The sequence below is a fragment of the Peromyscus leucopus genome, chromosome 3 (assembly GCF_004664715.2).
Source record: "Peromyscus leucopus breed LL Stock chromosome 3, UCI_PerLeu_2.1, whole genome shotgun sequence".
In the NCBI taxonomy this organism is placed as follows: Eukaryota; Metazoa; Chordata; class Mammalia; order Rodentia; family Cricetidae; genus Peromyscus; species Peromyscus leucopus.
Window position 1 is genome coordinate 85,387,517 of NC_051065.1, and position 12,932 is coordinate 85,400,448.

General features: G+C 38.8%; 2 gene segments (V, D, J or C); one reads left to right on the forward strand and one right to left on the reverse strand.

The window, feature by feature from the left end:
- Positions 1–1,220: 1,220 nt before the first annotated feature.
- LOC114689146 lies at positions 1,221–1,746 on the reverse strand. The segment is given in 2 exon segments: positions 1,221–1,540; positions 1,662–1,746. Coding segments are annotated over 2 exon segments (369 nt in total).
- A 114-nt stretch (positions 1,747–1,860) lies between these two features.
- Positions 1,861–12,594, forward strand: LOC114689145. The segment is given in 4 exon segments: positions 1,861–1,868; positions 7,801–7,826; positions 11,991–12,050; positions 12,221–12,594. Coding segments are annotated over 4 exon segments (468 nt in total).
- Positions 12,595–12,932: the final 338 nt, after the last annotated feature.

Consider the following 12,932-nt stretch of genomic DNA (forward strand, 5'->3'; position numbering starts at 1 on the left):
ACCACAGAAGAGAGCCTGTGCACAGCACAAAGTCACAAACACTGTAGTTCATAAAAATGAAGGTCTTGTCCACTTTGAAATATTAAGAATAGTTTTAAGTGTGCTTTTGAAACTGATTCGTCATCATGTTTTTGAAAGATTTACATTCTCATAAATAACCCAAAGTTGTTAGATCAAGTGGAATCATCTGAGAATAAGGTGAGGAAATGGTGGCCACATCCTTCATAATTTACTATGTTTCATAACAATGACCTTTTCCCACATGGCTCCAAACAACCATATAAATAGGATTTGGGCATCTTTACAACCATTCTGAATTGGGTCAATTGACCCCATACTGACTTTCTAAACAAAATATAACAGATTCCTCAGTCTCTTTCCAACCAGGATTTTAAAATCTCAACATTTTGAAGTTTTCTACCAGTTATTTCCCAGAATATTCTCCTTTGTAATTGTTCTGTCCTCATGAACAACTCCTGTATTGCACGTTCCCAAGTGTCCAGGAGAGCAGGCACTGCAGCCTCTTCCTTGGGGAAGATGTACTCTGAAGAAGCCACAGAAAATCCCCTATTTTTATCATCAGCTTTTTTGAAATAAGAAACCTCTTTCATTAATTATTTCTGCATAGTTGTGACAAATACCTGAGAAATGAAAGGTGAGAAATGACATATTTATTTTGGCTCATTATTTTTTTAGGAATTTCAGCCCATAATGTAAAGAAAGGTATGTTGGGGATCTCAGTGAGCATAGTATGATGAAAGAAGACTACAGGAATATAAATGAATGTAGACAATGTCCTTACAAGGATCTGACTGCCATGAAGTGATTCTTCCACCTAGTGTGAACACAAAACTTTCCCGAACCTTCAAAAATATTGAGAAAAGCAGGGGGATATTATTCAACATTTGAGGCATCTAACAAGCCACACAGAGTCTATAATTCTGATTACAATTCTTTATGTGAAAACAGCTCCTAGGAGACTATAGAGCTTTCTATTTTGCTATATGACTCCCAACATATTGATATTAAACACATTATGAGAATTTCCTTAAAAACTGTGCTGTTGGTACTAAGGAGGAAGAGTTTTGAGGCAAAGAAAACTCTATGGGCAGCTGTACCCTATTGTCACATGACTTTCTCAGTCTTTCTTTGCAAAAATACATTAGCAGATGGAAGCAATAAGGGGGCCAGATGGTGCTTCTGCTACATCCTTCAGTAGTTTAGGTCATGGCTTGTATCACTGTGGGAGGGGTACTCTTATACTGTTGACAGTAATAAGTAGCAACATCTTCAGGCTCCATGGTGCTAATGATAAGTGTAAAATCTGTCCCAGATCCACTGCCACTGTACTTTGCAAAAACTACAGATTCCGTGTTGGCTGTATGGTATGTGAGGAGTCTAGGAGAGCTTCCTGGTTTCTGCTGATACCAGGCTAACAAATTATCAATTCCTTCACTTGCCCTGCAATTAATGGTGACTCTGTCTCCTAGAGATGCAGCCAAGGATGGAGATTGGGTCATCTGGATGTCACATATCATGCCTGTGATTGGAAACATACAATCAATATACTTGGTTAGTCATTAGAGAAATGGCTTCTCTGAAGTTCCAGTAAACACTGATTAAGAAGGAACAAAGGAATTCACACAGTTATCTTTCTTTACCTGGGATCCAGAACAGCAGGAACACCAAAAGCTGAGAGGGAGCCTTCATGTTTGTGCTGTGAGGTGATATTGACTGAATCTTGGACAGGGCATGACCAGACTATTAAGAAGATATGAGTGAACACATGCAAATCATCAGGGCCTAGGCAGATCAGGGCACAGATGCAGGGTTGGTTTATCTTAGAAATGCAGCTGGTCCATGGGCAGGTATCCCAAACTTAGAGCAGAATATTTCAAATTTTACTGAAGACTATTTCTGATAATGTCAAAGTTTATTATAAAATTATTTTTGATACATTTTTCAGCACTACAATGGATATAAACACAACTGTAAAGTCCTTTGTGCTGTGGGATATCTTTCTGTATGCTATGAATATGTGTGGCTCCCATTGGATGGTAAATAAAGCTGTTTTGGCCTATGGCAAGAAAACTTACAGCCAGGCAAGACATTCAGGCAGAGGTACATAAAGAAGAAGGGTGAAGTCAGGGTAGATGCCAACCCATGGCTGAAGGAGCAACAAGATGTCAGTAGACTGGTAATGCCATGACCACATGGCAACATATAGATTTATAAAAATGGGTTAAGTTAAGTTTTAAGAGATAATTAATAATGAAGGTAAAGCTATAGGCCATACAGATTTAATTAATATAAGCCTCTAATTGCTGTGGATATCACTCTGTCTGCTGTGAATATGTTGCTCTGATTGGTTAATAAATAAAATGCTGATTGGGCAGTAACCAGGCAAGAAGTATATTTAAAGAGAGAGGAGAGTTCTGGGAACAGGAAGCCTGAGTCAGGAGATGTTGCCAGCTGCCACCATGAAAAACAAGATGTAAAGACAACGGTAAACCACAAGCCATGTGGCAAGGTATAAATTTATAAAAATGGGTTAATTTAAGATGTAAGACCTAGCTAGCAAGAAACCTGAGTCATTAGGCCATACAGTGTGTAAATAATATAAGCCTCTGTGTGTTTACTTGGGTCCAAGTGGCTGAGGGACTGGCAGGTGAGAAAGATGTGTCCTGACTACCAACAGGCTAGGACACAGGAAACCATCTAACTACAAATACAGTTTTAATTAACATAAGCCTCTGTGTGTTTACTTGTATAAAAGCAGCTGCAGGACTAGTAGGTGAGAGAGATTTGTTGTGACCATGGGCCAGGAGGGACACAAAAATCTTCAACTACATCTATGTGATTATTTTATAAGCAGCTGAGGGTCTGCAGGTGGGAGAGTTTCATCCAGACTGCTGGTCAAGGCAGAACTGGAGAAACATCCAGCTACACCATTGTTCCTTTATTCACATTATGTCTATACAGAATTGTCCCATTTGAAATAATTATTAGAACACACTCATCAGAAACACAAATAGATTCAAAATCAGTGTGATGAACTCTCAGCACTGTTATTTTTCTAGTATACTGAATATTTTTGTGTCTATATACAAGAATAACACTGTTTTTTTAAACTATTTTATTAGAGGGGCCTTGGGACATGATGCTTTTTTTTCATAACAGTTTACTTTTTTTTTTTTTTTTTATGGACCACTAACCGGGACATGTTTTAATTAAGTTATGGTATGTTAGAGTCAAGTCAGAAAACAACAACAGCAACAACAACAAAAATGGAGTAGTAATTTGAACAGAAAAAAAAATTGACATTGCAAAAAAAAGTGACTCTCACAGGATGTCAGCAATATGAAGATTTACAGCTTCCCAATGCCTTTTGTTTTTACTTCTATTTATATGTTTATTTATTACACACACACACACACACACACACACACACACACACACACGAAGAGGTTCCATACGTGTGTGTGTGTGTGTGTGTCTGTGTGTGTGTGTGTGTGTGTGTCTGTGTGTAGGTCAGAAGTCAACTTGAAGGAGCCATGTTTCTCATTCTACCATGTGAATCACAGGATTTGAACCTAGGTCTTCAAGCTTGGTAGCACCAGTCTTTATCAACAGAGGCATTTCAGTTACCCCATAGTGTTCTTAAATGTGTGTCACTGGGAGATTCATACATGACAAAACCTACAGATTTCAGTCTTACTCAACCATTCAATAAGCCTCACTGCATTATTGGTTTAGAGTTATTATTTCCAATCAAGCCATCATATCAAACCTTCTCTTCTGACATTAACTAATATTTCCCACTTTTCTTCCACATGCATCCTGTTTAGTGATGCTGGTGACTTCAACAAAAATCTCTCCATACAATGCTGGAGAGCTAGTCAGCAGTTAAGAGCACTGGCCATTCTTCTAGAGGTCCTGAGTCCAGCTACCAACACCTACATGGCATCTCACAAGCATCTGTAACTGTAGTTCCAATATCCAACACCCTCTTGAGAATCCTTGGGCACTGCATGAATTTGGTACATAGTCATACATGCAAGGAAAAATATCCAAAGACATACAATAGAATAATAAAAATAAAATATCTACTTCTTCCTTCAACTCTAGAATATGAATTAATATAATATGAATCACTAAGTCACTCCAGGACTCTCAGGATCAATTTTCTCCAACAAGAAATTAGATAAGATTCTCTCCTCTGTGTTTTTCCTCAGTTTTCCTCTATGTTATATCATATTTATAAAGGTTTAAATGTAGTTTTTATTGAGCTTGACTTTGTGACCTGCAGAGATGTAGGGAGGCCTTATGCAGTGGAGAGTTCATTAAACCCTCTCTCTTCTTGAATGGGTGGGCTTCTCAGTGTAAGGTTCTATTGAGGATTCATCATTGTATGTTTAGCAGCAAAAACACACCCCATGATGATCAGTCACCAGGCTGATTATATATATATAATTATATATATGAAATTGTATTTCCTGCCAAGCTAATAGTCATGTAGATGGAAAAATATCTTGGAACTCTAAAGAAAGGGATTGTGTGAATTCAGGTTCTCTAGAAGAACAGAAATGACAGAATGAATATTTATGCACTGGAGATTTAGGGCTGTTGAGATGGTGCAGCAGATAAAGTGCTTCTTGCCCACAAACCTTATGATTGGATGTCCGGATTGCAGTGAGAAAAGAAAAGAGCCTCTCAAAATTTTTCCTTATGTTTGCTGTGAAATAGGCCCTCAACATTCACAAACAAAACAGATATAAAATAAGCAGCATATACAAGCAGAATATGGCTAAATACTAATTCAAAGTCCCCACAGTAGGTTCCACTAGCTCTATGAACACTGCAGCTAAAAGGCTGTACCCTTAAATGTAGTCAAGGTTAACAAGAGTATGGTCCTAGTCTCAGCTAGTATTTGAGTTAAAAAAAAAAGTGAATGACTAGATTGCTGGATTTATACAGACAGGAATTTGAATGGAGAACAACAAACAGTCACCCAGATCTAGACAATTTGGTTACTAGAAGGCCATTTCTGGCTAGATAAGTGGAGATTCCTCTTCTGTGTGGCATACACTGTGGGCTTATAGTCCATAAATGGCTGTCTTCACAGTGGGGAGCCAGGGAACACAACAAATGGTGAGTCTTTGGCACTGGATGCCTTAGCATTCCTCATCTGATACTGAGAACTTCAAGGGTTCCTTCCCTGAGGACAGGCCAGCAGGTACCAGGAGGATGTAAGGTATCAGCAAGGAAAGAAGTGATTCAGGCATGATGGTAAGGAGAATCTTGCAGCCTGACTGACTAGCAGCCAGAGTCTTTATTTACACAGCATTCAGCAAGTAAGTATAGGTTAATGTTGTTCCAAAACATCAATCATATCAATTTTATTTTTGGACCAAAAACATCATTCATATCACTTTGTGTTTCACTTTCTCCTGCATACTTTTTAGTCATCATTGATAAACCATGACAGAACAGAGTTATCTTTTACAACTATTTTCAATTCAATTCAGTCATCACTGATAAATTATCTTTTATAACCATTTTTACTCATCAGTCCAATAATTCAATTTTTAAGAATCTAGAGACATATGACAGCCTGTTTCAGGCTAGTAAGTTTTGTGACTTCAAGGATGCAAGATAAAAATAAAAGTCTTCGAGCCAGCCTGGGCAAATTGCCATGCCCCAAGCAGTATATTATTAATTCTTAATGATCAGAGTATCCAAGAAAAATCCTCAAGCCAATGCTACTGCAATTATTATTCAAATTCTTGCACAATACAATATTTATATTTCATATGTGTATAGAATTTATTTATATGCCTATTCCTGGCATTATTTTGTTCCTTGGTCATAAGGCATTACAGTAGCTTCACAGGAGCTAGTTTTTCTATGAAAGGGAGGTCCTGACACCTTACTCTTTTGTCATCTTTCTACATCATTCTTTGCTCATCAGTATAAGTCTCTGTTTAGGGCAGAGGTAACTTCAGCTAATCTAACTATGTTCCCATTTATGTCACTTAATTGCCTGAGTGTATAGTGGGAAGAGGCTTGTAATTTGATCTGTGGCCAATTCCTCTAGCCGACTGTATCTTGTTGATCTTGTTCCTGAGTAAGTACATGGATAGATGTTTCAGGAATATCTCATAGCATCATAAAGAGACACCTGGATTCTTTATGTGTATGACACACTCCAAGGTGTAAAGAAGACCTTCAAGTAGATAAGGATATCTCCCTAAAAGAATTGCATTAATGATTCATAAGAAATTTTCCATCAACCTAATAATCCCAAATTGCACAAATATTAAAAATCCCCTGAGTATGCAACAGGAAGAGATCAAAACCAAAAGTGGCATGGTCTCCAGCATGTGGCTCAGATTTGCTGGAACTTGGTCAAGCAGCTGTGCTGGCTTTATGACTTTTGTCACTCCCATCAGATGTGGCGGTGCCAGTTTGAAGAGAACAACTAGTCTTTAGCCTACCTTGGAAATCCAAAGAATCTGGATTGTCATGTTAGTAAAGGATAGCTACAGCAGTAGCAATGGCAGGGACAGAAACAAGGTAGATGAAGTCAGCATCAAGACAAGAACAGGATAGATGATGAACTCAAGAGTAAGTTGAGGACAGAGTATATGATGAACTCAACAGAAGGATGACAACAGAATAGATGATGAACTCAACAGATGGATGAGTACAGGGTAGATGATGACTCAGGGGCAAGATTAGGACAGGGTAGGTGATGAACTGAGGAGAAATATTCAAGGGCATGGAGAACAACAAGCAAAAGCTTTTCACTCAGACTTTTTTTTTTTAATCTGGAGCACCAGCAGAGGATGCCTCCAAGATATAGTGTGAGTCTTCCCACTACTGTCAGCCTACTCAAGAGAATCCCTCACAAGGCTGCCTAGAAATTCACAATATCTGTAGATATCTCACAGGTATATACAGAAGCTTATCTACCTGGGTTATTATAGATCCTGTCAAGTTGATAATCATCAGTAACCATCAAAAGAATGAATCATTGAATCTTAGGAGTCTTATAGAGACATGACTCTAAGTAGCTAGGCCACCATAAAGCAACCAGTATGAAAATGTCTTGCTGTTTGTCTGGACTGTACACATCAGAGCATGATTTTTCCCACATGAATTTCCAGAGCTAGAAAGTAATTGATTTGAATTCTCTCTGCCATCCCAAAGAACACAAAAAGTCCCATGACACTTTAGTGAGAATTCTGACCTTCAGAACTGAGCTGTTTGTAGGGAAAGAAACCATGCTAATTGATGGAGCAGCCATGAAAACCTGAAGCAATAGAATGGAAGATGTTCTGTACCTTAACAATCTTTAATCAGATCTCTCAGCTACATTGTAAAAAAATTAGGCATGAGGCATGGAAAATTTTATATGGGTAACTATCACCAAGATTTCAAAGACTTTAGAAATTTGCTGGGTAAAGCTTGTTATCTGGGTATTAAGTGTCTCTAGTCAGCTCACACAGAAGCTGGATGGAGAAAAAGCAGTTGCTTCTTAACTTCCATTACAAAAAGACATACTGAATTTATAATATTGCAAAGGACAGTGAAGGAGGAAGCCATAATAATGGGAAGGAATGTAGAAAAATGGTAGTGTTAGCAGCAATGGATATTTTCCTCTGATTTTCATCTCAAATAAAGTAATTTGGAGCTTGTGGATGTTGGACTAATATAAAATAAGGTAAGTCTGGGGTGGGGCAGAGGCAGAGGGAATGTATGAATTTTAAACTATCATTCTGTTTTTTCCTGTTTTAGGTCATACGTCATCTGTGTGATGGAAGGTACATATTTAAAACATACAGAACTGCATTCAACTCTTAGCCCCAGAATGATCCATTGGCTTACTACCTACATGCTCTGATGACCAGTCCCCTCATTCATGAAGAGCAGAACTCAAGGTATCAAAGGATATCTTCTGTATTCAGCCAGATGATGTACCATGATATGTATTTTAATAAATATACTCCTTTTAACTATTGATGCCAGTTATTTCAAATGTTTGCTTTATTATAAACGAAGCTACCCCATACATGACTTTGACACTTTCCCCTTGCTTGCTTGCTTGTTATTGTTTTTCATTTTATTTTAGGCATTTGGGTGTTTTTTGTGATTGTATGTCTCTTGTACCCTAATGCTACACATTAGCTTACAATACCACTGGAGTTCAGAAGAGGGCATCAGATCCCCTGGGACTGGAATTGCAGAGGTTTATGAGCCACCTGGTGGATGTTTTGAATTGAAACCAGATTTCTAGAAAAATAACTTGGATTCTAACCATTCAATCATGTCTCCAGTCTATCCTTTCTCATTTTTAAAGGACATTCTCATTCTGAAAGCTCATGTGAACATTCTAGCCAAGGGGAGGAGGTGTATTGGGGAACAGAGCTGTCTCTCAACAAGGTCTTTTTGTCCCCAGTCCCTAAAAGAGCCTCTGGTCAGATTATCTGATTACTGGATTTAGGTTTGTTCCCTAGAGGGTCTGAGTTCAACTTAGCCCAGGGTAAATGCATCCTGGACCCTCTTCATGACTACACAACTCTAGGATGATATCCAGGGATTAAGGAGTAGAAGCAACTTTGTACTCCAGAGGGAGGGAGTCTAACTACCCTTTCAATATGAAAGATTCATGATAACTGTAGAGCCATGATCTTCTCTTGACATTTTGTCTCTCATTTGGGAATCCAAATATAGCAACTCTTGGAGGTGGAGTATCTCAAGGAGGACTACAAACAACAAGGTCAGTTGGAGTTGAAATGATACTGACATTCAGCAGAGACCTGTTTCCATTCTTCTTCGTGTGACAAAACAATGTCCAGACAGCTGTGGAATAAAACAGTAAAGCCAACAAGATGCATGTCTCCTTCCTCATCCTCACTACTTGGAATTGAGTGCCCCTGAATGCCAGGATGTCATATGGTTTAAACAGATGATCCACAAGGCTGTACATCTTTATGCTATTTACTCCTCTTGTCATCCATCTTAATATCTTGGAATGAAGATGCTATGCAAGCAATGACAATTCAGATGTCATTTTCTATAAAAGTCATCAACATTTATCCAACAACAGTCTGTGTCTTGCTGTCCTCTGTGGAATTTCAAGGTCTTCACTTAAAGTGTGACTATATTAATTGGTTTGTCTGAGTAGCTTTCCCCTTGATAAGGTCCCCAAAATATTGCATTTTCAACAGAAACGTGATTTCACATGCAAGTATTAGCCTTTTACTGCAATGTGATGTGTGGCATTAGTATTCTTCCTTGATGTTGAACAGCAGCATCTAAAACTCACATGTTGGCATTAGATCACAAGAAACATGTGTCACTCTTTTAAAACTATATAAGATATTCAAAATTTGTTATATTAAAGATTTGTATGAAAAGACTTGGTCCCTTTGTTACCATAATTAAATTCTATATCATTTCACCTGGTTGCAAACTCATGATAAGAAATGGAGTACAAAATATCTAAGAATATAGACTTAGTAAGCTCATAAGAACACATACACTTTAAACTATTTTCCAGGTGTATTTAACACTTACTCATTGGTGTATCTATACTTCATGAAGGCATGGAACGGAGTATGCGTGCATGTATGCGACTGTGTGGACATTATTCTTCCTTGTGGCTCTGTTCACTGGGAGGAAAGAATAGTCCCATTCTGGTTTTTTCAACAAAAGCATTTTTATTTTTAAGTACACTAGTATTTAGCACTGTTCACTGTGAAATAATCTTTACCTCTGGATTCCAAAATGGACAATACTCAACACTGTCTTCATTTGGCCATCTTACCAGAAGAGGGCACCACTAACACATATCTATCCAGTAATAACACCAGCCTTAGAGCTAAAAATCATTGTCAGACTAAAAAAACAAGAAGTGTCTAGGTTCTTGGTTCACTTGGCCCCAAGTAAGAATTTCAAGGCTTTGCATACTTTGCTTAGAGTTGTCTTGGCATTGACCATACCCACAGTTAGCCTACTGAACCTGGAGATCCAGCAAGTCTGGGTCCTTTCATAGAGGGGAACAAGCCTCTCTCAGAAATTGACCATCTAGCAACAGTGTTCTCTGATTCAGCAGGATCTCTTTCCTCTGGTAATTTGTTCTATCCATAGTACCAAATCTGACAGAAGGGAAATGAGTTAATATGAAAGTTAAGATTGGATGTCCCTGATCCAGCTGGGATCTCCCACTCCCCTAAGCTCTCTTCCCCTCACATCCAGCTTGTTCATATAGATCTCATCCATTTCTCTGTCTTTGGGCAATCCCTGTGTCTTTCTTAGGGTCCTCTTTACTAGGTAGCCTTGCCGAGGTTGTGAGTAGCAGTCTAGTCATCCTTTGTTTTACATCTAGTATCCACCTATGAGTGAGTACATACTATGTCTGTCTTTCTGAGTCTGGGTTACCTCACTCAGGATGATTTTTTTCTAGATCCATCCATTTGCCTGAAAACCTCATGATGTCATTGTTTTTATCTGCACCATGATAAATGAAGCCCCCATGGGAACAGGAAGAAGCAAAGTGCTAGAGAGGTCCCCAGAAATCCACAAAGATACCTCCACAATGGACTACTGGCAATGGTAGAGAGAAAGCCCGAATTGACCCACTCTGGTGATCAGATGGCCAAACACCCTAACTGTTGTGGTAGAACTCTCATCCAATGACTGATGGAAGCAGATGCAGAGATCCACAGCCATGCCTGAGGTGGAGCTCCTGGAGTCCAATCGGTGAGGAAGAGGAGGGACTGTATGAGTGAGAATTGTTGAGACCATGTTTGGAAAAAACACAGGGACAAGTAGCCAAACTAGTGGAAACACATGAACTATGAACCAATAGCTGAGGAGTCCCCAACTGGATTAGGCCCTCTCAATAAGTGAGACAGTCAATTAGCTTGAACGGTTTGAGAGGCTCCCAGGCAGTAGACCGGGACCTGTCCTTAATGCATGAGCTGGCTGTTTGGAGCCTGGGGTCTATGCAAAGACATTTTGCTCAGCCTGGGTGAAGGGAGGAGGGAACTGGACCTGCCTTGACTGAATCTACTAGGCTGAACTGAATCCCAGGGGAGTCCTTGCCCTGGAAGTGATGGGAATGGGGGGTGGGTTGGAGGGAGGGTATGGGAGGAGGGAGGACAGGGGAATATGTGGCTGATATGTAAAATTAAATTAAATTATAAAATAAAAAAAAGATTGGATGTCCCATAGGACATATAGCTTAGCAGTTGAGAACACTTATTTGTCTTTCAAAACACCTGTATTCAATTGCCAACACTCACATGGGGGTTCACATGTGTGACTTCAGTTTCAGGGCATCTGAAGCCTTCTTCTGACTTCCTTATGTACTAAACATGCAAAAGGTAGACATATATACATGCTGATAAAACACTCATGCATACAGAATAAAATAAATAAACATCAACAAAATAAAATAAAACACTGGGTATTCTTCATTCTCAGTAGGCCCAAGATGATTATTATTCCGATTTTGGGAGCCCTTGAGAACTAAACACTAATTTCAGGAATGACTTAATGGAGATAACCTATACTTTATTTATAATGAGGCACATTGAGCAATATATTGATTTATTTGATAGTTTAATATAATACAACTGATGATTTTATGTTCCTACTAGTAAAATATAAAACCTATCTGCATAAGAATAATGGATGTTGCAAACATGATAGAAAAACATGCAGAGATGACCAGCCACCCTAGTGGGAACTCATGAACTGTAGAAATGTCCTTCTTCATCAGTGTAATATGTATAAATAAAGAAACGCTGTTCTGGATTACCTAAGTTTGCCCTAAATAAAAGACTACATGAGTGTATGAGCCATGAACTGCCTATACCATATCTTGTTATTTGCATATTTCAACCTCGGAAACCACAAATGGCTCATAGTTGCTTTAAGGTAATGTACTTTTCAGAAGAGCACTAATTAGTCTGACTAAGACTGGAAAACACAATGGACTTTCAGTTGCAGATTTTCAGCCTCGTTATTCAGTGTCACAGGTAAGACAGGCTCTGAGTTCAGAATCCAATATTATTTTCCCTGGGGTAGACTGAGTCTAAGATAAACTACTTTCCATTTTGTTTCTTCTGAATGTTGGATGGTATCAAGTTATTTGTGTATCTCTATGTCTACTAACCTCTCTCTCTTTTCTTTGATTTCCTGACCACAGTGTCCAGTGGAGAAATTGTGCTCACCCAGTCTCCAGCATCCATGGCTGCATCTCAAGGGGACAGGGTCACCATGACCTGCATAACCAGCTCAAGTATAAGCAATAGTAGATTGCACTGGTACCAACAGAAGCCAGGAGCCTCTCCCAAACTCCTGATTTATGGCACATCCAACCTGGCTTCTGGAGTCCCAGCTCGCTTCAGTGGCAGTGGGTCTGGGACCTCTTACTCTCTCACAATCAGCAGCATGGAGACTGAAGATGCTGCCATTTACTACTGTCAGCAGTGGAATACTGACCCACCCACACAGTGCTACAGACTGGAACAAAAACACTTTACCTCACTAGAGCCCAGCTGCTGCTTCCCTCTAAAATGAAATATGGCCAAGGGTTTTAGTGATATGTGGCAGAATGTCATATATATATATATATATATATATATATATATATATATATATATGTGTGTGTGTGTGTGTGTGTGTGTGTGTGTGTGTGTGTATTACATATATTTCCTACTTTTAATATTTCTTATATTGAAATTTTTAATGCAACTCTGGTAGATTCTTTTACCTCTATCAATTTTATTGATTGGTTTTCATGATGAAAAACTTTCTCCTGGAAATGTGCCTTAGATGTCATGGCTACAGTGGGTTGGGTTGGGATAAGTGTGGGAAAACTGTGCTTATAAGTATTGTAGTGGCCTTGGCTTCTGAGC